Source organism: Nylanderia fulva, unplaced genomic scaffold (assembly GCF_048542155.1).
Source record: "Nylanderia fulva isolate GAGA-0341 unplaced genomic scaffold, ASM4854215v1 Scaffold7, whole genome shotgun sequence".
Taxonomy (NCBI): domain Eukaryota; kingdom Metazoa; phylum Arthropoda; class Insecta; order Hymenoptera; family Formicidae; genus Nylanderia; species Nylanderia fulva.
In genome coordinates this window covers 200,987-226,997 of record NW_028190807.1, presented here as the reverse complement: position 1 = coordinate 226,997, position 26,011 = coordinate 200,987, and the positions used below count along the sequence as shown (strand labels likewise).

The following is a 26,011-nucleotide window of genomic DNA, read 5'->3' as shown; positions in this document are numbered from 1 at the left end:
ACACTCGACGCTGATTGGCCGCATCTGACAGAAGAGACCAATCACGTTCGAGTGCTACGTAGCAGTCGAGTCTGCTGAACGCGGTCGATGATTCGCTGCGACACAAACGAGGAGCGAATCATGAAACACGATTCAGAAGACGGAGCGGAAATAAGCCAATCGGAGAGGATATTTGGATTTTGGATAACCGTTGAAATCGCGATATTCAACCGTGCAAGTGAGATTTGCTCCTTTCTCTTTTGAGCGCGTTGTATGTCATTTTCTGAAATTAATTTCCTTTTATGTCCCGATTTGAACGCTGATGATTCATATATGTTAAAACGAGATACATGCAAAGAAAAGAGATAGCTAAGTACAGGTAAGAAAACAAGAAAGACAAACAGTGTATCAATAATGAAAATCATATATACTATTAAACAGAAATGCCATATTTAAAAATTATTATAATTGATCAAAAAATATAAATCTTAAAAAAGATTAAAAAAGATATAAATCTTAAAAGAGAAAAAATTTTATGGAATTACTATAGCAAAATTTGTTGTGTAAATATTAATTTTAGCAACAAATATGGTATTAATTATAAATATATACATTCGTAAGAGGAAAATTATGAAAAATAATAAAATATGAAGATTTACGAAATAATTAAATGTGTTACAAGTATTTTGGAGAATTATATCAAGTTATTTATTACCATAGAACTTATATTTATTACAGAGTATTTGTGTAATGTAGTTGTTGTATCTTGTAATTACGTGAATTATTTTTTAAACATCTCTATAGAATATTTTATATAACACCCATTATTTCCAACACTGCCATATTGAATGATCTAAAAAATCAAGTATACAATTACAATGTATCTTCATTAATTTTGACATACATATAAAGTATAGATTAGATTTAGAAATGCGCGCATACTTAGAAGCACTTACTTAGAAGCTATTTGATCACCTGGAATGTAAAATGGATTGCAGACAGCATTGGAATATGCAGCATGTAATTTCTTGAAAGTCTGTAATCAGAAGTTGTTAGGGTGATTACTTACAATATAATGAATGAGTAATCAAAAAGTTATATAAGAAGAAAACAAAACATTACCATTTTTACTTCATTGTCTCTTAATGATACATTGGATGACTGCAACACTATGACAAATTTAATCTTTGTGTTAGTCGCATATCCATATCTAAAAACAGAAATGAATAGAAGTATACATTTGACATATAATTTACATCTGTAATAGGTAATGTTCTTTGCATAACGTTACGTACATTTTATATTCTTCAGTCGCGAACAACAAGCCCAAATATAAGTCTCGTATATCAACTGTCGTTTTATTTCCTACATTCAATTTTTCTTCTATAATATCAATCGACGTGTGCACTTTATAATGAAATTGTAAAGCAGAAGCTTCATCTGCACACTTAATGTATTTTGGAGAATTCTGCAAAATATTTTTCCATTAATTTCGTGAATAATTTAATCTTTACAATTTGACGAGACAGGCAGGACTTGGGATAAGGATATATTTAAACATATACACATTTTATTACATTTATTATTAAAAAAAAAAATTCTGTTCTTAATCGTAACCTGTAAATTCGAAAAGAACGTATATACTTGCATCTTTGCCAATTACAGCTACACAAACGACCATTTTAGGAGATTCTACGAAAATGCAATAACAAGATTTATTATAATATATCACACATTTTCTGCTAGATATACTTTTAGATGAAAATAATCGCGAGGGTAAACATTTCGTAACTAGAAGCAAGATTAGGTTAGAGTAACTGTACTATAGTATATGTGCAGTCATTTGAATAAAATTAAAATACTATTTTTTTAATAGATAACTTTACTTATAGTTAAAAAATATAAAATACAAATATTAATATTTATTGACATGATACATAACTGTATTATATACAGTATGCAAATATGTATATATAAAATGTGTATGTATACATATCATATATATATGTATATATTACAAATCAATAATTCTAATTTATAAAAGTATACTGCATTGATTGAGCAGTGTATTTATACAATTAACGTGGAATTTATACAACATTATCAAACATTTGTACAATTTGATATACAATATTCTTCCTTCTCTATTATTGGTCATAATATCTTCTCTTCAAGGTTCTGTACTTGCGCAACATGTATAAAGCTTCTAATTCTTTGATTACAAAATTACCATGTCCTATCATTTTATCTATTTTTTCAGGATCAGTTTCTGTCTTGTTCTTATCAAAAGCTCTCTTCAGCTTGGTCCTGAAATATTGATATCCCTTTGGATAGTCTCGGCCCATGAACAATAGCTGAAAAAAATTCAATAAAAGAGAAAATTTTAAGCAAAATTAATAAAGAATTAAATTTTGAAATTTATTTATATTCTAAAAATAATACTAAATTATATTAATAATTATAAAATGAGGTATTACATGTTGAACACAATATTAATTATTAAATACTATTAAAATATGTATGACAGAGAACACTTACCGTTTTGTATAATTCAATAACTTTAGTACGCTGTGACATGGCACATGATAAATTTCCAAGTTGAGTTGACAGATAAACACTTTGGAGAAGAAGCAATTATGACATTCGGTTATATTTTCGGTTTTGATTATTCTCATTAAAAACAGCAAAAATGAGAAAATAACAGTATGAACTACGCTTTAGAGAAGTGTCATGTGAACTGTACATGTGCAATGTCATTACTGTCGAACGAATCACACTCTAGACATTTAGCCTTCTCATGTTTGTATATAAACATATACAAAGAACGTTTTCCGCGAAGTTTCGCAAACGCAGTTGAGAAAGTATTCTATCACTTTACCATTATTGTTGTGTCTGCGACGAAAACCAAATCTCTGTGTCTGCGTCGCAATTGAGGTAAATTTCACATTACACATGTTTGTAATTCAGCGATACCGGTTTTTTTTAATATATCGCTATATATAACATTTTGCAACGAGATATAAAATTGAGCACTTCTTTTAATGACCTTTTTCTTTATTTTTTCGCCAAACATATTTTCAATTTTGTATAAAATGCACTTTGATCCGAGATTTTGAATATTTCTCAGGTTACACAACGCATAAAAATCGAAGTTAAAACTGTTTTCGGAGTAATTCAATATTGCTTTGAGAAAAAAAATTATTTGAATGTTATATCAAAGTGAAAAGAATAAGAAAATATAAATTAAAATAATATTGTTACGTTTTCAACAGTAATATAAGTAAAAAAGAACAACAAAATTTTAAATATTGTTAATTATTCTTTGGCATTTTATTTTTATCTACTTTTATTTTTTCAATGTAATTTTATATTTTAAAGCTCTAATACATAATACATATATACATATATGTATGCCTTAATTTTACATTTATTTACATATATATATATATTTATGTAGATAAAATTGCTGATTATTGGCTTTTTTCTTTAATGACATTATTTGTCACTGTGATAATATCCATTGTTGCATTAATGTGCCTTTTTTCCTGTTGCCTCTTTTTAAACAAGACAAATGCAATAGTGTGCACCATTAATTCGATTAATGTATACGTGCCCATCCATCAATCAATGTGACCCATTAGGTCAGCTGTGTTATCGGAATACTGATAAATACATAAATATATGTTTATTTTGCTGTGTATTTCAGAAAAGAAAATGTCTAACTTTAGGAGTAGTATATTTTTAATATTTTTTGGTAAGTAATATGTAATATAATATATTGTGTTAATTTATCTTTTCAGTTTTTTTTAAATATAACTTTAATATAACTTTAAACTTTGTATAGGAATATGTTATGCAACGGCGTTTTCCACGAAAACTTTAACAGCACCAACATTCAGTAAAACATATACAGTAAAAGGAACTCTGTATATACCATATGCAGAGATCCGAGAGCCTTTTTATGCATGGTACGATGGCAACAGCGGATCTAGTCGGATTGATTACTATGGAGGTAGATATTTTTAAAACTTTATTCATTCTTCTATTTTTAATTTAGATATAAGCTAATTTAGTTACATAGCATATATACGTAATGTATGAGCAACGTATATGAAACCTATTATTCTTTGTTCAACAGGAATGGTTAAGACTTTTCAACTGACAAATAAAGGGCAATATGGAGCCAGCATAAAAATAGCACCTATTACTACCGAAACTGTTGTTAATGAAGAAACATGTCTTCAAGTAAATGGCACTTTCGATATGAAGATACAGCCTCAATCTATTACTCCAGATGCCTCTGAAATGGAGGTAAAAAATATACAATTAACAATTTATAAATATGGAAAATATATATTGAATATGTTTTTAATTTAATATAATAATAGAACTTAATTTAATGTAATAATAGAACTTAATAAAATAAAATTTATATACAGTGCATCGGCGAAGAGATGATCAATGGATTGTTGTGTGAGAAATGGCGGCTCATACAAGAAGTTGGAGAAAAAACGAATAAATATACACTCTGGATACGTTATAAAGTAGGAATTTGATTATTTGTGTAATTTATTGCAATAAAATAATATCTACAGTATAAAAGGAGAAATGGTCTTTGCAGAAATCACCATATTTTCCACAAGTTAAGGAGCCCATCCCTGTAAGATATGAAATGAAAGGATTTAATAGTCTCTTAGGTTCACATTATGATCATTATTATTTGGAATATGACTGGTATTCCTTTGATAAACCTTCCGATGATGTCTTTAAAATCACAGAAAGTATGTAAAATACCTAATTTTTACAATTTTATTAGTTTATCCTGATAAGAATTTTATTTTTTAATATCATAATATTACTTTTAAATCAAATTTAATTACAAAAGAATATTGTTTATTTGCAGATGCAACATGTATTAGCTTCCCAGGACCAGGTGAAAAACACATATACACTTTTAATCCAATGCGTGAATTTATTCATAATTATGAAGATCATTTAAATGAAGCATTTGACATATTCAAGCAGACTCATCAGAAACATTACAAAAATGAATTGGATCACACGTATCGCAAAAATTTATTTAGACAAAATATAAGGTACAGTTCTGTCAGAGAGAGAGTACACATTGTACATATTATAAAGATTATTCTGTTATTTTATGTAAAAATTTCAGATTTATCCATTCTATAAATCGCGCCAATTTAGGTTACCAGTTAAAGGCAAATCATTTGACAGATCGTAGTGATCTCGAAATGAAAGCTTTACGAGGCAAACAATACACTCCAGGTTACAATGGTGGAGCACCATTTCCACATGATATCGAGAAGGAAATCGCAAATGTTCCGGACAGTATAGATTGGCGATTGTATGGTGCTGTGACACCAGTTAAAGGTATATAATTCATATACAATATCGCACTTTGCAATTATATGTACTAAGATGTTGTTATAATGTATTTTATTTTAACAGATCAATCAGTTTGTGGTTCTTGTTGGAGCTTTGGTACTACTGGAACAATAGAAGGCGCATATTTCTTGAAGCATAATAAGTTAGTGAGACTATCCCAACAGGTAAGCAATTTGTAATCAGTATCAGAATGTACAAATTTTTATTATTCTGTTGTGTGAGAGATTATTATTGTTTTTATTTGGCACTTTTAATGTTAATGTACTATACAGGTAATAATAAATGAAACATGAATATTGCAGACTCTTATTGATTGTTCATGGGGTTTTGGTAATAATGGATGTGATGGTGGAGAAGATTTCCGTGCATATCAATGGATCATGAAACATGGTGGTTTACCTACCGAAGATGATTATGGTGGTTATTTGGGACAGGTAAATTATTCCATTACATTTATTAGAGACAAAGGTGGCCAATTGATATAATTACTTATATTTATTGCGTATACAAAACGAAAAATATAAAGATGATTCTTTTTTTTTAGGATGGATACTGTCATGTAAATAATGCAACGTTGACAGCTAAGATTACAGGATTCGTCAATGTTACTCCACGCAGTGTAGACGCTTTGAAAATTGCCATTGCTAAGCACGGTCCAATTTCCGTCGCTATCGACGCCTCCCATAAAACGTTCTCGTTCTATTCTCACGGAGTGTATTACGATCCAACTTGTGGTATGAGATTTTAATACTTTTATTACAATTTGTAAAAGTTTTTACAAGTTTCTTTACTCAATTACTATATTTTTGGATTCAAAAGGCAATACAGAGGATAAATTAGATCATGCTGTTTTGGCCGTTGGCTATGGCACTATGAATGGAAAGGGTTATTGGTTGATAAAGAACTCCTGGTCAAATTACTGGGGCAATGATGGATATATTCTGATGGCACAAAAAGATGACGATTGTGGAGTTCTTCTTGCTCCTACATATGTTACTATGTAAAAATATATCTATTTCTTTATAAGAAAGAAATTATCTATTCTATATTTCTAGGAACTAAAATATTATATAGTGCTCTCTAAGTTTTCAGTTAACTTAAACTTAAAACATAAATATAAATAAAAGAAAAATTATGAGAGGCTACATAAAATATATTTAGTAGTTTAGTTACATGTTTCATAATAAAAATGAACTATAATAAATTGTTGGAGATTCTACTTACTATTTATATAATTGCTAAAGGAAGATTAAGATATGGAAATTATATAATAGTTAGAAATAATTAGAAATATAGAAGAAATAAAATGTTTTCTAATAAAAAGCATTTGCACAAATTTTAAAAATGAGCATATATATGCTTCAAGCAAAGAATCCTATATTTATCTCCAGAACAGAGAACTAATATTAAATTAGTATCACATAATTTTATAGACTCGATTTTTTTAATTTATAAATAATTTTTTGATAAATTTTGCAATTTTTGAAACACAAACGCTATATCATATTTTCAATTAATTTTTATTAATAGCTTTGTTAACGAATAATACGATATATATTCAGAAATTTTTATAAACTGTTTTTACACATAACGATGTCAACCGTAATTAGCAACTATACTAATTCGTTTCTTCTTTTTTATATTAATTAATGCATTTTTTCTGTTTGTCAAATAGCCTTGTACAAGTTCAAAATACGCGATAATAACTATATATTTTTACAAATATATAAATACTTTTCCTAGAGCATGTGTGCATTTATGTCCAGTAATGGAGAGCGTGTAGTAATGTTTCATGATATGGATACTTTCAAAATATACATAAGTAATGCTGCTTATAATTATATCTGCGTACGTACAAACTAAAGGAATGTAGAAATTATAAACGTAATACAAAGAACATTTATCAAGATAAAAATTGGAAACGTGTATCAAACTATTAAATTAATTTTTTGTAATAAATTTAATTAGATACGTTGAAGTGTCTCTTGATAATATATATTATAATATATTATACATTATATTATAAAATATATATATATATATATATATATATATTATATATATAATATATAATTATATAAAATATTATATATCAATGTGAGATATAAAAAAGAAAGCGAATAACTAAAATATTAATGCATGAAAAAATGATATCGGTAGCAAACAAACAATACATTGTGAAGTGTCTCTTGATAATATACATATATTATAACATTATATAATAATATTATATTTATATATAATATATAATTATATATATATCAATAAGATATAATATTAATGCATGAAACAAATTATATCGGTAGCAAACAAGTCTTAATGAAAAATTGCTCTCTGGTAAAATCTGACATAGTACATTAATAAAAATTGTTGAACTTCGTCGTTATCGTAAAAGTAAAATGACGCAGATGATAAATATTTAAGTACATGAAAGAAGGATATATGTATACTTTTCGCAGATTTTGTTTTTAGTTTATATAGTACATGTGCGACTACAGAGTCGACGCTAAAGCCAAAAGTCCGCAAGAATCTTGTACATAAATCTTTATATATCCGAACTTTTTTCTGAGATGGTTCACTCGTTATCACTAAAAATTTTACTTTCATTTTATATCACTTACGGACATACGTCAATGTCCTATCGAGCTCATGAAATATTTCGATATCGGCGAATATAGCCACAGATGGAGGCGATGAGCCTCCTTTTTACATATATGTATATGTAATGATAAGTTATAAAAATGATAAAAATTGTTTCAGAGAAATAGAGAGAAGGTGAAGTACAGTTAAGCATAATTTTGTCATTTTTTTTCTTTTTGTTTTAGATGCAATGCAATCTTCCATATGACCGAAACGTTTCCTCGTCTTATTTTCTTCGTATATATGTATCTTTGTTTTGATTAAAGGAACCCCATTTTTAAGGCATTGTATAGGGCTTGAGTATCCGAATGGCTATTTATTCTCCAAAAGGGAAAATTGTGCGCTCGAGCTGCCGTCTCTTCATCTGAATCATCACCTATCACCACGTACGTACATCTACGTCCAAATCGGGCAACCACTCTGCCGAAACAGCTCTCCTTTCCTAAAACGGTAAAAAAATTAATTTGCTATTATTCACAAAAATAACAGCGAAAATGTCTAATTTCTAATGTACAATTTATATTATATTATAATTTATATTATATAATAATTTAATTATTTCTTTGTTTGATATAGTATAAAATTACCAATTTTGGAGGCCGAATATATATTTTCTATGGGAAATATCCCGCCGATGCCGAAGAGCAGAACCTTGGAGAGCGCGGGTACCAGCTGCGTAGTCGTCACCAGGATGTTGATGCAATGACTCCTCTTATTGATGATGTTAAGACACTCGACGGCCGACGTCAACCATTTATCAGTCAGCACTTCGATCTCGGAACGCAACTGTAGCCACTGTTCGCGTTTGGCCGTGCCCAACAAACCGCCCACGTTGTTACGATAATTGCAGTAGATCTCCTTAATCTTACGATAACGAAATGCCAACTTCCTCATCCAGTCGACGCCGCCTCGTACACCAGACGCCAGGCATATCCCGTTATTCGCGGACGCGCACTGGAAACCATCGGTCGTGAAGTTGTAGGACGACAAGTCCTGTCCGTTATCGTCCGACGAAACGTCGTCTATGTGTACTTGATCGCAGTCCTACGGGGAAAAAGAAAATAGATACTGGAGAGCTTTCATTAAAGTTATATGAACAAACCAGGTACTTGAACTATCATTTATGAATAACACATACAAAGTAATACATTCTGTATATCTTTTGTCAAGTACAAAATGTTATACATAATTGTAATTATTAAATTAAATATTAAATATTCGCAGAGTTTGATTAAATATTAATAAAAGAATCATATATATACATTTTTATATATCTAGAAGAATTGCTCTATTTTTTATTTTTAATAAATTAATATTATGTATATGTAAATATGTATATAAAAGTTATGTGTAACAGGAAGATTTTATCACCTCGACATCATTGAAGAAAAAGTGCGTATCTGCTAAACTGAATATCATCTCTTCCATTCTGTACGCCGCTTGGGCCAGAAGGGCTGGATCCTTACGGTGCTTCGTGGCGAATTGTCCGGTGAGCAGAGAGTGAAATACAACTATGGTTTCATCCAGATCCCAGATGAATATACGTTCGGGACCGGCTTCCGTCGTATCCGCCGAACCGATACTGTTTCCGCTTCCGCTCTGCCTCCTTCCGCGCCTGCATGGCTTCGTCGTCGCCACTACGAAAGCGAGAACATTTGTGAAAGTGTCGCTCTCATCGATAAATATCTTTCGATCCCACTTACGTGAGAACAATGTATAAAAATATTATTCTATATTTTCTTTATCCAAATATGGACACAAATTTCAAGCGAATGTTATGTCACACGCAATATTCTACCAAAAAAAAATATATATATAGAGTATATTAGCTATAAAAAAATTAGCTACCATAAGTTAGCTAAATTTTAGTTATCTCTATATTACACCTTTAGTTATCATGTCTAAATTTTAGCTATGATAGTTTTTTTAGTTATAGAATTCTCCGTTAAACTATAGCTAAAAAATATTACTTACCATAGCTAAAATTTAGGCATGATAACTTTAAGTTGTAATATAGGGACAGTTAAAATTTAGCTATGGTGACTATTTTTTTCTCTGATATATACTACGTGAAAATATCGTAGATATTGTTTTTTAACTAGACGTAACAAAAATCAGTTAGATTTAAATGGCTAGATCTGCGACTAAAAGGTTTGAAAACTATAAAAATGCGTGTTACAACAAAGCAAGATATAAATCGGTTTTTTGTTACCTTCAATGTTTACTGTTTCCCTCGCGGTGAGATCGCTCGCATCATGCGTCGTCGGATCCAAAGTGAGCGCGGACTTTGTTGAATCTTCTTGCAAAACAATTATAATTAATTACAAATATTTGACATAAAAAAGCATTAAATGATGCAGATGATTTAGTTTATTTTAAAAGCTACGAAAATATAGACAGGTTCGAATAATTACAAAGCACATATGTGACACATAGGCATGAATGCAAAAGTGTGAACTTTTATGTCTCTCGAATAAACGACCTATATATATTATATATATATAAATTTTATATTATAAATATTTATTATAAATATATAATATATATTTTAAATATCTATATATATATATATATATATATATATGTATGTATATATACATTTTATTTTTACTGATTTATAATTTTTTAACAATAGTTTATGTAAAACATTGTATTTTATTTTCTCCTTACAGGAAATTTCGTTTACGAGAGATAGAGAGAAAGGAACTAAAAGAGCGTGTGATTTAATGAAAAACTTACCAGCAAAGTTGATGTTGCCGATGTTAAAGGAGGTCGGAGGCGCGTGATAACCGGGTACAGGATAATATCCGGAATACTGAAGCGGTACCCTGTCGTTTCCGTATAAACTACTGCTGTAAGCGCTATAATCTAATTTCTGAAAGAGAGAATGAAAAGTGTCACATTTGCATTTGGAGGAAATTGTGAAAATGAAATGATCACCTGGGTGGCTGATGATATATTCTGCGCGACGTTCGGGAATGTCGTCGTCCCGCTGTTGTAACTAGCGTAAGGTGCATACTGCGTCATCGAGCTTGACGACGTGTAAGAGCTTAGATACGTGCTCTGCAAGCTCGCGTTTTTCGAAACTGTCGTCGATCCGTAAGGCGGCGGGTTGTATAGACTAGACGAGATGGAAAAAGGAAAACGAACAGAAAAAGATAAGTTTTTACGCTGATGAACAATTATCTGTACGTGAATTAATTATAATACAGTCCAATGATTAAATAATGGTACTAATTTTGTTTTAAAAAGTGCTCATGTTTTATCTAATGCTGAAAATACATTCCTCGAGTAAACAAAATATCATCTTTTATCGTAAATTATTTTGTATCATTATTTAATCGGCAAATTATGTGCAAATTAAATACCTATTGTAATATTGATTGGTATCATACAGGGATCCGTAATCCGTCTTTTCCATCGAATCCGGATACTCCTGTTCCTTCTCCTCAGCATTCTCATCGATGTAGAGTTCGCCACCGGGGACGCTATCGTTTTCGGGACAGTCCTGCACCTCGTTTTTAACTTCGGTCTCTTGTATGAAAATTAACAGGTAATATAACATATAAATATTATTTTCTAAAATATTTACGCGCTTAACTTAATAATAATTGTCAATCTTTCGATTGTTTTTTCAAAAAGTAGGCAAGATTTATATAGTAAAAGTCATGAAGAAAAATGACGAACCATATGTGCACCGATGAACGATCATTAACATGAGTGATTATTAATTTTATCTCAATTTTTATTTCTGTATAAAACATACATCATCTTTTCCTGCTTATATAGAGATAACGGTGTTTAATAATATTTAATCTATCTATTTGATCTATCCAGCGAGATATCTAAATGTATATGTCATTTGATCGGTGCACGTTCACTCCACGTCATTGTAGAGATTAGAGATCTTGCTATTTACCATTGTTTACAGTGCGAGGATGCTGTACCGAGGCTTCAGTCGACGAAGACACGTTGCCAGCATTGTCTAAAACCCCTGCTGGTTTTGTCGGATCATTGTCCTCGGTTAACATATCACTCTATCTGCATGACATAAATCATCGATTCATTGTTACGTTAAAAGAGAATGAAAGAGGATGATTTACGAGTTAATGAAAGCAATAACTTAATTTGTGCTAATTTGAAAATTATTCTAATTTAAAAATTATCGAAATCTTGGCGATATATCTCGATATATCTTTGTTGCGGGAAGATTTGAAAATTCAAATATAAATATAAAAAGAAAGTCGTGGACGAGGCATAAAATCCTATGTAATATAAAATAAATATAAAATAATATTAATGTTACATATCTATTAATATTATTATATTAAATAATATAATAATAATAATATATTAAATAATATAAGTTTTCTATTATTTTTAACTTAATGATTATTACATATAACAAATGATTGCACTTTAACGTGATTCTACAGGTGAAAGAAGATTGCACCTGCGAGATCGCAGGAGTTCGCTCGCGTGTGAACTTCATTATTGTCTGCCAATTGCGTGTCGAAGAGGAGTGACTGGTTGGGTAGGCGTTCACCATGAGGCACCTAAAGCAGCCAATGGAACCTCTCACGATGCTTTACATTATGTATTCTTTATGTTGCCAAGTCACTATCTATCTGCACTCCGCCCTGTTATGCGTGTATATGTATATAACATACATATATCGCGCTATGGAAAGTACCTTCTACGCGAAAGCACCAAGGTGTAACTATGCAGACGTAATTTAAGGACAGTTTTTTTCTTAAATGAGAGTATAAGTGCATCTCATATAGCTTTGTTACATTTTTTCAATATTTAAAATTGAATAAGATCCTCGATAAGAAATTTTATACACAAATGATAGTTGAACATTCTTATAGGATACCTATATATAAATATTAACTTAGTTTTTTTGCCGCTATAGTTTTCTAAGATTTGTAATTTTATCTCGAGCGAAGAATTTTGATACTCTCATCAATGAATAGTTTTCTAGATTTTTATACGTACATGTACACAATGCGCAAACTTATTCTGCAGCGTTGCGAATATCTTCTCTCACCTGCGGAATCGCGTTAAAATTTGTGTGCAATCATTTGAGATATTATTAAATTTGAAAAAAAAAACAAAAAATATTTAATATAATATCCAATTTACTTAATAGGATGTGTTATTTGGTTAAATAATTTAGTGATTATAAAGTTGATTTATTAATAATATAATTAAATAAAAGAATGCACGACATCTCGGATCTAGATGAAAAATCGCGTCTTTTGTGCAACGATCTCACGTTTTCGACAATTCTGTAACGACTGATTCTACCGTTAAAAGTATAAAAGTTTATCTCACCTAGCAAAGGTCACACAAATATAATGAACATTACTGACTCAACAATTACAAAACGATTCAAAATAAAGATAACATATATTAAATTAAGTAAATTAAAGAAACAAAAATAAGAACATGGTACACTTATATTTCTTATTAATCAAGGTGAACAAGGTTTATAGTAATTGCTAAAATAACGCGTGTAACAGTGCATGCGCAGTTAAAGAGAATAAGATTTTCTTTTTTATCTGTTACGTTTGAATATTAATTCTAAATTATAATTTTTCAGGTTGATATTTTTCTCTACGAGATCGCCTGCGGATTAATCGAGGGACTTATTATCGTTACGTCACGGATACGAAATTGTCACCCTGTATATCATTATTGCTCATCTCGCCGTATAAGCAGAGAGAGAGATGAAAGGCACTCCGCTTATCTAAACAAAAGGCCGTGCCGAAGTGTTTATCGCGGGTGAGTTGCTTAGCTTGCTGTCTGGCTTGGCTGCTTGTCTGTCCATCAAGCGTCAGGGAAATGCAACGAAACGAGAGGAATGCCGGCTCGGTCTCTCTCGCCCGCAGGACTCTTCAGACTCGGGTCGGCTTACGTCGTCGACCGTAAGAAAGAAAAGGAAAAGCAAAGCGCTAAGGATGGCTACAGTTCGTTGAGACAAAAGCTTTTTGTCCGGGAGCCTACCTAGCCGCGTGTCAGAAGGAAGAAACGAAAAGTCTTTAGGAAGGGTGCGCCTCTTGAAAATATTGTTTTTCCGCCCCGGGGTTCCTATTTACTCCTACTTATAGTAGCTTCTGAATTTATTATTGCCTTAGCAAAATATGTTAACCATTAAGTCCTATAATAGATCTTTTCATAAGATACTTCACTTCATTACTTAATTTAAAAAAATGTATTACTTTTTTTTCAAATTTTCCAAGTTCTCTTTGACAACAGATTCGTGTCATTGTTCAAATTACTATAATATTCTGATTTTAATTTTAATTTATTACTGCTAATTTTTTCATGAAATTTTATAATATAATTGATACCATGAAATAGATTTTTTTAAACATTAATTTTATTCATACTTTCATTATCTATTTTTAATTCGATTTTATTTTCTTAATCTTAATCTTTGCTTAAGTAATCTTAAATTATTTTTCGAAGATCTGGATTGAATCTTTCTAACAATAATAAGTCATTTCATTTTTTTTATTTCAGTTTTCACAATCTCTGTCTATGAAGTAAACACGCTTGCAAGGATTAATACTGGAACGACAATTTATTGTATCAGCGTTACGTATTTAGAAGAGGAACTATCAGCCTTTTTGGAGGGAATGTATTGTTTGATACTACGCAACGACCAATTAAAATACATTACTGTCCTAACGAGCCGAATGAGATGCATAAGTTACGCATGCTCAATTGATAATGACGTTTCCGCGTGTGTGCGAACAGCGACTCTTGCGTCTCTAATACAGTTCCTCGGAAAAACTTTACACTCGGAAAACTTTATCACGCGCCAAGATAAACTGGTATTTAATTCTCAATATTAATTTCTCACCATTCTTATCAAATATGGAGAAGAAAAATGTGCAATTCTAGAAGAATTTTAAATTAAAATTAAATTAAATTTAAATTTAATTAAATTTTAATTAAGCAGATCAAGTTAATGAAAGTATTCAATAAAATTTATTCGATAGAATATGTTATTCTTGAATTTTTCGATATAAATTATATAATAGTTTTGAAATAGTTTATATTTTCTATTAATACGAAAGGTATTTTTTCAGAATATAATCTAGAAACACGGCGATATAGTTGAGAATTTATCTAAACAAGTCGATCTTGTTCTATTTCTCTCTCGCAAGATTTTGGATATGCCAGAGATCAAAAATTAATAAAAGTGATGATTGGAAAATTGAAACTTATATCTGACTAAAAGGTGAGATTATTATCATATAATCATTTGAAAACAAAGCAATCCGTATTTTTATTTTCTTCACTAACTCTATTTTTTTTATTAGGAACCTCACGTAAAAGATCTACTCTTGCGTCGTTAAAGGAAAACTACGCCAAGTAAACAACATAATTCAGGAAAGAGAGAGAAAGAAAACCTCTCTTCACGACAAGTCTAATTGAGTAAAATTGAGCGAACCTTACGTCTCGTTACTCCAGATTCGAGATAGGATATCCACTGATGCACGTTCAAGGAAGCCTTCGGCGATTCTCTCCCGACAACAGCATCGTTATATCCCGGAGATGAAACGTAAACGTAACGCGCGTATGTGCGTACGTGTGTGTCTACGTGCGCGTAAACGCGTATCCGGATACGCGCATAATAATTATAATTCCGATTCACTTTTCTCGCACTTTTCGCGACCACGGGAACATCGTGTCGTAGCTCGTCTACGATCCTCCCTGCCCGTTTTACGTTTCTCGCGCACCGCCCGGCATACACGCGCGCACATGCACGCAGAAGGAGGCACCGTCTCTCGTCGAAATCACAGATAATATCCAGGTCCGATCGAACACACAGATCGGATGTTCGCGAGAGAGCGGAGACTGGAATCGCTGAAAGCAGCAGGATCTCTCCCGCCGCAGGATCACCCTGGATTCCGCCCGAGGGTTGCACCCCACCAAAGAATCCACTTGCGATCGCGAGGATCGAGAGCAACTTTTCCCGTTTACGAGTATTTTCCCAGAACAGAGCTCTTTCGCAGGAGGATCGCAGAGATCCCGATCCTTTATTATTCTCGCGACGGACTCGCTACCATTGTTTCCCGGCGCGCAGAGTACGCGTTCGAGAGGTATGCGTATATATGCTGTGCCGTGTGTGTGCGATACGCCGCGGCCTGTGGAGTTCTGAGCATGCGAAATGTCGCCTGCCACCCCCGCCCGATGGTCACGTGGTCGTCCGCTCGTTCGGCTCTTCTCCGTCGCACCCGCACCTTTCCTGCCCATCCTCTGCGTTCGTCCCTGTCATCTTGTTCTTTCATCTCTCTTTGTTCCGTGCTCTCACAGTCTACCTTTCGTCCTTTAATATCTTTCTTCACTTTTCTGTTCTCTTCTCTCTCTATCTTTCCTCTTTCTTCTCTCTTCTATTTTTGTTTTCTCCAAATTGCTCCATGAATGTTCCATGAGTGTTTCAGATGCATCATATGTTCATCCTAAAGAAATTTCATCCAGGATCATATATTGCATTTTTTCTTTCTTCATCTCTTTCTCTCTCTTTTGCTTATTCGTTGTTCTCTTCTCTTTCATATCTTTCACATGTGCTTTTTTTATGTTCTACATATTATGTACAACTATTATGCTAGATAATACATCAATTTTTTGTGTTTCAGGATCAAGATATCGTAATAAAAAGCTTTGGTTCTTTCCCTATCTCTCTCTGTATTCTTCATCTTGCTCTCACAGACGGACGCACACAGATCGCTCATTAATTAGAGCCGCGCGCATGGTAGGCGATGGCGCGAGAGATAAAGGAGGAAAGAGAAACGAAGAGGACAGAGATAGAGATAAGAAAGGAGAGAAAGAAAGAGAAGTCCTGAATTAACGGAAGAGAAAGATGGTCCTACGTTCCCCCTACATAATTGTCACCTTCTGTCACCGTTTATTTGTACAAATCGCTCGGCAATGACGTTCCTCTCTTGCGCGGGACAGGTTTTCCAGAAAGAACAGCGATTAAAAGGATCTATATAGGCGATCTTAGATAAGAGTCGTAGAATACGTGTTTTAGAACCTTACGAATTAGTATTGTAGGATAAAAGAAAGAGAAGAAGCGTCACGCGCGTTTCTACATTGAAAATGTATTTATATGTAGTTTTACATATAAAATACTTTTGCATACTTCGATTTAATCTTACATATTTTTATTAATTTTTTTCGTGCTAGACATCAGAACTGCTATCAATCAATTGTCCGATTTTGACAATAAATTAGCATCGAGCAAAAAATAATAATACAATGCTTATTACAAGTCGGAAAAATGATTGTTTCAACCGAATAGAGATTTCAGAAAACAAAATTTATGAATTCAAATTCATCGATATATTCCTTTTTTTTTGCATATTTGCGAATCGTGACGCGACTCTCTTTCTCGGTCTTTCTGCCTTTTTTTTTTGGTCGTGAGAAAAGAGTAGGGAAGATAAAGAATTCTTGACGGGAGGTCCACGCCACCGAGGCAATACGTCATACTCGATAGGTTCCTGGAAGAGGCGAGAATGTTCCCGCGTCCTTTTTTTCCTCGCTTTATCGATTACGGCGCGATAAAAGCGCCGCGAGAGATGTCCGCTTCCTCTGTCACTGTGTGACAAAACAAATTGAGGCCCGTGTTGTGAGTGAAATAACGGAGGGCGAGCAACGATCGCTCGAAACATCATTCGCAACCCTTAAAATTAAAAAAGAATTACATTTGTCATGCTGAAAATAGATTAAAATAAATTGACAGAAACTTGCACATCTTTAATCACAGATCGCTTTCAAAATATTTGACTGTTTATTTTTTTCTTTTATTTTATGATTATTATATAAATAAGCTTGTAAAATTTAATGAAGAAATTGCTTGTAATCATAATTTTCAACATTCTATTGTTAAAGAAGTTATGAATAAGAAAAAATTGGAAAAAGAACTAGAATTTTTAACATTTTAGTTAAACATTCGTGACTTCTATTTTTATTCTATTCTAATTTTTTCTTAATGTATTTCTTTTAAAAAACTTGTTCTTTCCAAAATAAACTTTATTTCATTAATGTTTCAGACTTGAAACCTCTTTACGGCTAATGTAGCTGTAACATCGAGGGTGAGTCTTCATTTTTCAAGGACGATATGACGAAAATGAAGAATAACACGGGCGGCAATATAATTTTCTACATCCTATACCAACATCCATTGTATGTTTTCCACCAACTTGATGGACTCTCAAATTTCGTTAAAAGTCTCTTGCTAACGTTACCATAAAAGCATCTCAAGAAACTTTCCCGTTTTAAGCTCTATTCTACGGTACGCTTTTTGTTCGCAATTGTTTCGAAGCTTTCTTATGCGATCAATAATATTTGATTGTTATATATATATATATATATATATATATAGAATGTACATAATAATAAACAATATCTCGTAGTTGTGAAATATAATTCTTAATCGATATTAATTTTCAGGAAAATCGTGTTCACTAAAACTAGACGATAGAATAGCGAATGAATGTATATGTTCTCGGGGAATATATGGCGATCGACATCTTGATCAGGGCTTTGTGACGAATGACAAAGGAGAATAATGCTTTTACATAACGGTGAGTAAGCATGCGAGGGTCGGATAAGTACGGCTAATCCAACCCTCCGGTTTGTATTTTCACAGTACATCAAACACAGAAGGATCTCTTCGCATTTCTGAGAAAGATTGACTATCATGCATGTTCATCTCTTTATTGAAATCGACCGATCATCGATCTTATATTACGCAATACGTACTGTCCATTTACTTCAAATGGATACAAATGCGATATTGCGTAAGTAAAATTGTCGTTCAGAAATAAGCTACCTTAAAGAGATGTATGCTTCATTTTTATATGTACAATAAAATATTTGTCTGTATATAAAGAATGTCACATGAGGATTTGAATATTTCTTAACAATAGATTTTTTAGCCAATTTGTTTCCCTTAATAAAAATGTTGAGGAAAGTCATCATATTTTTTATATTATATATATTCTTGTAATTAAATTTTAAATTAAAATTCTAAGTAAGACCCGAGATTAATTAAAAAAATATATAGTTTTGTTAATCTTTCAACTTCCACAAGTTTTGCGAAAAGTTATAACTTATTATAAATTGTAACGATGCCTGGATATTTTCGCTAAGGAAAAAGATAAATTCTTGAAATTATATAAAATCTTTAGAAAAAAGAACATTCTGTGATTTTAGAATATAAAAAATAAACGTATTGCCAAAAAATTAAAGTAGAGAATTAGCGTAAAATTTTTTTTGCTATATTTATTCAATGCTATTATAGAATTATATATAAGATCTTTTATCGTATAAGGATATGTTTGTAATTTTTTTCTTTTATTTTAGGGAAAATGGATTAAATGCACGCTGGAATTCTCATGACAAAAAGTTTCTTCGTTCTATTATCTATAGAATTCAACACTTTCCACGTACGAATGAAATTCTCAATCTTCTTCCCGAGGGAGCTCGCAACTCTCGCATCGTGCTACTACTCTTCGAGATAAGTGCGATACACCAGCTTCGTGAAAGAAATATCGATTCTAACGTGTGACGGACATTATTGCGTTCCCAAGAGTTCGCCTATCGCAGAGACAGCGGATAATAAAAGAAGACGCGCCGGAAAGATAGACATGGCGTCGACATTATTCTGCAGTGGGTCGCAGCCGCTGAAGAAATGGCGGAATAATGGTTTTGACGATATCCTTTAATAAGGGAATTTTTTGCAAGTTGCAAAAAAATGCATATATACACATGTATATTTTTTCTCTGAAGTTACTCTATGAAAATATGGTCCTTATTTTCAAGATATATTAATATACATAGTAGGCGTATATATGTGACGACCACCCAGGTGTATGTATACCTCATTGTGTGCTCCAGGAAAAATGCAGGGACATAGAGACGTATACGGTGTCGTCGTGGGATCTGCGAAGTAGGCCCTGAGGTATGCGTTTTATTGTTGATGCCGGGATAACATTATTAATCCTTAGACTATCGAGATCACTATTTAATAAGTTTTATTTCTCTTATTTTAACAAATAATTTTCTCATTGAAAAATATATCTTCTCTTTTCTTTCAATTTTATTTTATTTTTATGATTTACATTCTTTTGAAAAAGAAAGCTTAACGAATAATACAATATAAATACAAATTAATGAAAAAGTTAATTTGATGATCCATTGTCAGATATTAAAATTCCATATGAAAATTGGATGATTAATCTTTCGTGTTAATGTAATCAGTATTACGCAATATATCAATATATGTTATCTTGAGAGAATTTTATGAAAATACCTAAAACTACGGTTTATCGATCATAATCATTCATTATTTCGAGTGTGTTTGTTGTAGACCTACACGGCGGATTGTTATGAATCATGTCAAGTTTACCTTTAGACGAAAGAATTGCAAAGGGTTAATGGATATACAATCAATACACTCATCGTCAATGAGGATCCGAAAAAAATTAACGAGTTGGCGTACAAGTAAAGCCAGCAATCTTAAAAATATTGATTGAAGGCGAATCATCAAGTTCCATAGGAAATTCCAATTCCACTAGGACTAGCAGATATGCAAAAGGCGATTTTTTTTCGCAAAATAACATCGCATCAACGCATAAGCGAAACACGTGACATACTTAAAGTACGGTCCTGCAAAAATGGACAAACACACATATGTTAGAGGACCTGCGAGAGTTTCGGGCCGGAGCTAAGTAAGCGCGAGAGATATATCCCCGTTTTGCACGAGGATGTGTGTGTTAGGAAATGGATATATGTATGCAACGAGGAAATATCTCTGTCTATGTGAGTAGGTAGATAGGTATGTACGAATGTGCGTTCTCCCTTCTCGTTATACAGGGTGTTTCGCTATTATACAAAGACAAAACGTATATATGATACCCGGTTAAAAGAAAAAAGAAAAGGACTTTGTAAAAACTGATCCTCCTGCAACGAGGCTGTTGAAAAAAAACTTTGTTCATAATCGATGAAGTCAATTATATTTTTTTTGTTCGCATCTTATGTGCCAAATATGGTTTAAATAAGTTACACATATGTGTTTATTGTTATCGATACTTTATATTTGTTAGATAAGGATGTAGATGAGGATAAATTCTTCTTTTCCGAAATCTCTAATTTACTATTATTTATATTGATATTAAATTTTTTCAGAATATGCGCGCAGTTGAGCCGCATTCTCGGCCGGAGATCCTCAAATTCCGCGGCGATGACGAACGAATGATTTTCGGCAAGGACACCCTGTGTGCATGCAACGCAGGCGCAGGCAGCTGTCACCTTACACCCATGGTAGAGGAGGAGAAGGAGGAGGAAGCATGGGGCTGCGGCGGCCATTCTCAACTTATCTCTAGGATCTTTGTAAACATGTCGTGAAATCCGAGTATTCCGACAGTGGCGTAGATCACGGGGTGGAAAGGATCTATCGAGAGGCGGGGAATTAAATTAAAATCGAAAATTGACAGAGCCGCGGTGTAATTTCGAGCCCTAATTAAAAGCGCGCCGAGATCTCAACTCTATCCTTATTTGTATGGAGACTCGATTTTTTTTCTAGAGCGACGTGGAAAATTTCAACTCCACTGCCAATATGTTTGCGTAATTTTTCATGTCCGAAAATGAGGATCCTCGCATGAATGCGGCATCGCGACGCCGCTATCCATGTGGTTCCCTTGACAACCAGGATCGCTAGTGGCAACGTCACTAAATGGAAAGCGCATCTTTGTTCCGTGCTAATAAAAAGGACGCGTCTGTAGACACCTAATGATCCTAACGATCCTAGTTTAGAATATGCGCCTAACAATGTTCAAAAATTACATAGTTGAGAATTGGAATGTCACATATACTTGGAATTGTGCTGACTATTCATAAATGAGATTTAAAAAATCCCTTAAACATCGTTGTGAGATTGAAAGCCACCGGCTTTTACGTATTAATCATTATAAATGTAAATGAGAAACAAAGCTATTAATTTAATTGAAAATAGACTTTCTAATGTAACACATTATCAACTTCTTGAAAACGTTAGAAAATGATTATTTAATTAAATCTTTACTAGTAATAAATGTTGAAGTTGATTAAAAAATTTGTAGATAAAATTTCGTATAATTTTTCAACACATTCTCTGTGTGTATATCAAAGTTAAATCTCTTTTTTTTATTCACGCTAGAATTAGTAAATAGACGAATTAAAATCGAATATGCATCAGGGAAGACTTGCTCATTTTTAACTATAAACTTTAATATTTTATTTTCGAAATTGTTTCAAAATTTTGAAATTCCTTATTTCAATATCTTATCCCATCTTACATAAATTTTAACTTGGACGAAAATTATATAGGATATATTTAGGTAGAGGTGTAAATCAAAGATTTCATAATTATAATTAAAAAAAAGATTAAAAATAAATACTATTATATATATCTGTATCTGTATATATAAAAAGATTACAAAATAACTACATATATATACATGTCTTTATAATCTCATTTGCACTAGTTCTATATTTTTTTATAAAATAGATCTTGTATATAAATATTTTAAATGTGAGGCACAATGCTTGTATAATTAAGCAATGCCCTTATCGCTACAATGCTATATAAACATATAAATGATATAATTAAACAATGATATATAAACATGCAAATGATATAATTAAATATCATAAGTATACAAAAAGAAATTTAGTAAATAAAAGCGCACGTTTGTAATAAGTGCATACATGACGATCAATTGATTAATAAATGCATAGTTATTTTAAAATGACATACAATTTTAAGATAACTAGTATTGAATTTAATCTGTGAAAAAATTAATAATATATGTGGACACGCTATTACGCGACATTTCGAAACTATTGTAAAGATTCTGAGTTTCAGGACTCGCCAGACAACAACCGCAGCAACGTGAAACATAATACAAGTTGCACCAGCCAGTCCTAAGCTCAGCCATGCGAAGCGAGCAGCCAGCAGCTAAAAAACGCGACGTACGAATCAGATTACATCTTGCGTTGGCTGCTTATCTATTCTTCACCTTACATCGCCTCGATTCACCTCATTTCGCTTCAGTGACTAACCCTTCGATCAGCGTCTTATAACATAACGTCTGTATGCACGCGATCATATGAACAAAAATTCTTAAATCCTCAAATATCGAAAATTTTTGGATAATTAAAATAATTTTAGGATAATTAGATTAATTACGAAAGATAAGAAATAAATAATAGTATATAATTTTCTATAAAATTATATTAGGAAAATTAGAGTACATGAGATTGAAGATACAGCATGAAAAGTGAAAAGGCCTTGTGCAAATAAAAATTTAGTTGTTTCAAATGCTTTGCATATTTCATCACAACAAACACTTATTCTAAATTAATTGTTGAATAATTATAATTACCAGACGATTCATTCAATTTCTGTGACATTATTTTGTGTTGCTTTAAAAATAATAAAAAAAGGTATGTGTGTGTGTATTTTAAACATTAATTGTCTGATAATTCTAATTACACAACAATATTTTCGTCATCCACACTTCTTCGCCTTATATTATATGGCTTATAATATATAGCTAAAATATTAATATTATTCAGTATCTGCGGTGGCAGTTTGTAAGAAAACTGGAGCTTGAGCACCTTGCGCAACTTGTATCAATTGTGGTTGAGTTTGAATAGGAGCAGTTTGAATTATTATAGGTTGATTACTTCCACCTTGTACTTGCATACGAATCATCTGCAGTTGCTGAGGAGTCAACTGAATCTATTTAAAAAAAAAAAAATAATGAAAAATGCAGAACATGTAAAAATTAAATTAGGTAAATATTTTATGAAAAATTTCTTTTATATTTACAGGTATTTGTTGAATTTCACCACTAGGAGTGACAATTTGCTGCACGATTTGTATTCCACCAGTCTGAGTGGTGGGTGTTTGCTGTGCTTGTTGCAATTGTATAATTTGTTGACCAGATGTTTGTTGCGGATTTTGAACCGTAACCGTTTGGGTTGTATTCGTATTATTGGTCTCCTAAAATTGATAAAATATTTATAAATACATATTGAAATATGTGAAATTTGTCCAAATTAGTTTAAAAAAAAATGTATACCTGCTCTACCGGACTGCCAATATTGATAGTCTGAATTTGTCCACTGGAAGGTTGAACAATCTGTATAGGTTGCGTAGTATTGCCACTGCTTTGTACACCTTGATTCGCCGAAGCTTGTTGCTGCGCCAATTGAAAATAGTAATGAACCTGATCAGAGTTCATTGATGTACGTACAGTGGCTTCATTCTGTGCTTTGCTTTGTTTGATTTCATCTCTAGGTACTATATCTATGAGAAAATCAAATTGATCATATTTTGTAACTGCCATTGCAATATCGTTCCTTTGAAGAGTTCTTCTCTTATTATCCTCTGTATGCACCCAAGCTCTGAGAGTCAGTTCATGTATAAAAATCTCTGCTGCTTTGGCAAAAAGCATGGGAGCTTCTGCACTTATCATCTTCACATCACCATCCAATTTCATAATCTTCTTTATCCTTGCCAATGGTAAAGATTGTGTTTTAAGATCCATCTAAAAATGTTCATTTAAAAAAAAAATTAAGAGAACTGTACTTCATTAGATTATTAGTTTTACTAACTGTCGTAATATTTTTTATTTCTTCCATAACTTTTGGCCAGAAGTGAGCCAATGCTTGTTGGGCCTCGGAATTGCCCGGTGATGCAATTTGCAGGTCTCCATTTGAATCACCCTCTACTTCACTATCTTGATTTCTAAAAATGTATAACAATATATAAGTTTGTGTAATTTTGTCTTCTTGGCTCTATTGTTCCAAAGACAAATTTAGGAAATTAAAATTGTTTATCCATAGGATATATTTTTTTTTTTTTGTACATATATTTATTATATTTTACTAATATAAATATATATATATATATGTATACCAAATATAATAACATCTAACCTAAAAAACCAGTTAGTATGTTTACTTACGCATTTAAGAAAAATACAGACATTTTTGCAGCTGTCACTTAATTGCATATAAAGGTAAAATTCCTTTAATTATGAAAACTTCATCATTGCAGAAAATTTAGCAATCATTCAAATTATATTTTTATTAAAACTGTTGCACCTCCTATAAATAGTTCATTAAAAGAAAGAACAATCAACTGAATTATGATCCTCCTTTATGTCACCTGTCACTTGGGTTAATAATTATACATGTTTACACAAGAGTAAAAATGATTACGATTTTGCAATTGTTGTACCATATTATTATATTCGCCTATATTTGTCTCTGCAAAGAATAGATATACGATCAAGTGGTATCAAATGGAGGGATTTTTTCGCGCATGCGTAAAAGCATAAAGTCCCTCCTCTCTTTTAAAAAACGAATTCTCTTTCAGAGAATTACAAATTCTATCTCATCATGTGTGTGTGTAACATTAATAATTATTCATATATACATTATTATATGTTAATATAAAAAAAAGATGTTAAAAATAAAAATCTACATCTCAATTACAGAAATTTCTTACGACTTACAATGTACCCAAGCATGAAGAACCAGTCACGTGGCGGAGCATGTACTTGCGATTTATCATTATTTCTGCACTTGAAACGAATTGAATACATCAAATTCTTCCTTTGATTTAACACTTGGTTCTTTTGAATTGATATTTAATAGATAAAAGTTTCACTTGCAACTAAAAACAGATCGATCACTCAAAAATTGGATCCGAGCAAGACATATGCGGTAACACGTTCAAACACGAATAGGTCCGTTCCACGGACAACAAACAACAACGGACTCGAGACATAAAAATTGGACGTTGCAAAGAGAGAGAAAAGCGAAAAATTCGCTCAATGCAAAAGTATAGACAACAGAAACGGGGAATAGAAATACATCCACCAATAGGACCAGAGGATCATATTTAAGCCCT

The 26,011-nt window shown here is 32.0% G+C and overlaps 4 protein-coding genes and 1 long non-coding RNA gene across 10 annotated transcripts; 2 read left to right on the top strand and 3 right to left on the bottom strand.

Moving 5' to 3' along the window:
• Window positions 1-265: 265 nt before the first annotated feature.
• 26-29-p (C1 family peptidase 26-29-p) lies at window positions 266-6,520 on the top strand. 2 transcript variants are annotated; one of them, XM_029318132.2, is made up of 12 exons: window positions 266-358; window positions 3,686-3,733; window positions 3,824-3,991; window positions 4,118-4,290; window positions 4,419-4,523; window positions 4,601-4,760; window positions 4,883-5,075; window positions 5,153-5,370; window positions 5,449-5,549; window positions 5,688-5,819; window positions 5,930-6,119; window positions 6,205-6,520. In XM_029318132.2, exons 2-12 carry the CDS (start codon window positions 3,694-3,696, stop codon window positions 6,387-6,389), a joined length of 1,665 nt encoding a protein of 554 aa, XP_029173965.2. In that variant the 5' UTR covers window positions 266-358; window positions 3,686-3,693; the 3' UTR covers window positions 6,390-6,520. The 2 variants fall into 2 exon arrangements, with proteins under 2 accessions (XP_029173965.2, XP_029173964.2); XM_029318131.2 differs by lacking the exon at window positions 266-358 and adding an exon at window positions 2,719-2,913.
• On the bottom strand, window positions 664-2,931 carry LOC114942717 (trafficking protein particle complex subunit 2-like protein). Its single transcript, XM_029318136.2, has 7 exons — window positions 2,518-2,931; window positions 2,210-2,333; window positions 1,628-1,671; window positions 1,275-1,447; window positions 1,102-1,189; window positions 936-1,015; window positions 664-832 (listed from the first exon to the last, which is right to left on the bottom strand). Exons 1-7 carry the CDS (start codon window positions 2,554-2,556, stop codon window positions 790-792), a joined length of 591 nt encoding a protein of 196 aa, XP_029173969.1. The 5' UTR covers window positions 2,557-2,931; the 3' UTR covers window positions 664-789.
• Window positions 4,942-16,216, bottom strand: eya (eya transcriptional coactivator and phosphatase 2). 4 transcript variants are annotated; one of them, XM_029318137.2, is made up of 9 exons: window positions 15,491-16,216; window positions 11,945-12,066; window positions 11,394-11,559; window positions 10,966-11,146; window positions 10,765-10,900; window positions 10,238-10,324; window positions 9,397-9,662; window positions 8,613-9,069; window positions 4,942-8,467 (listed from the first exon to the last, which is right to left on the bottom strand). In XM_029318137.2, the coding sequence occupies exons 2-9, from the start codon at window positions 12,054-12,056 to the stop codon at window positions 8,286-8,288; spliced, it is 1,587 nt and encodes a 528-aa protein (XP_029173970.1). In that variant the 5' UTR covers window positions 12,057-12,066; window positions 15,491-16,216; the 3' UTR covers window positions 4,942-8,285. The 4 variants fall into 4 exon arrangements, with proteins under 4 accessions (XP_029173970.1, XP_029173973.1, XP_029173971.1 ...); XM_029318140.2 differs by having other exon boundaries at window positions 10,238-10,321; XM_029318138.2 differs by having other exon boundaries at window positions 15,496-16,216.
• Window positions 7,432-23,407, top strand: LOC114942720 (uncharacterized). The gene is made up of 13 exons (XR_014926079.1): window positions 7,432-8,475; window positions 8,602-9,130; window positions 9,383-9,514; window positions 10,698-11,578; window positions 12,462-12,622; window positions 13,631-14,078; window positions 14,554-14,867; window positions 15,126-15,277; window positions 15,360-18,337; window positions 18,496-18,629; window positions 19,411-20,008; window positions 20,417-20,868; window positions 21,235-23,407. It is a non-coding gene; the product is annotated as an uncharacterized LOC114942720 (long non-coding RNA).
• Window positions 23,303-25,863, bottom strand: Nf-YC (nuclear factor Y-box C). Of its 2 annotated transcripts, none has more exons than XM_029318143.2 (6): window positions 25,614-25,863; window positions 25,062-25,365; window positions 24,709-24,841; window positions 24,174-24,641; window positions 23,921-24,094; window positions 23,303-23,830 (listed from the first exon to the last, which is right to left on the bottom strand). In XM_029318143.2, the coding sequence occupies exons 2-6, from the start codon at window positions 25,082-25,084 to the stop codon at window positions 23,657-23,659; spliced, it is 972 nt and encodes a 323-aa protein (XP_029173976.1). In that variant the 5' UTR covers window positions 25,085-25,365; window positions 25,614-25,863; the 3' UTR covers window positions 23,303-23,656. The 2 variants fall into 2 exon arrangements, with proteins under 2 accessions (XP_029173976.1, XP_085344694.1); XM_085488568.1 differs by having other exon boundaries at window positions 25,062-25,203.
• Window positions 25,864-26,011: the final 148 nt, after the last annotated feature.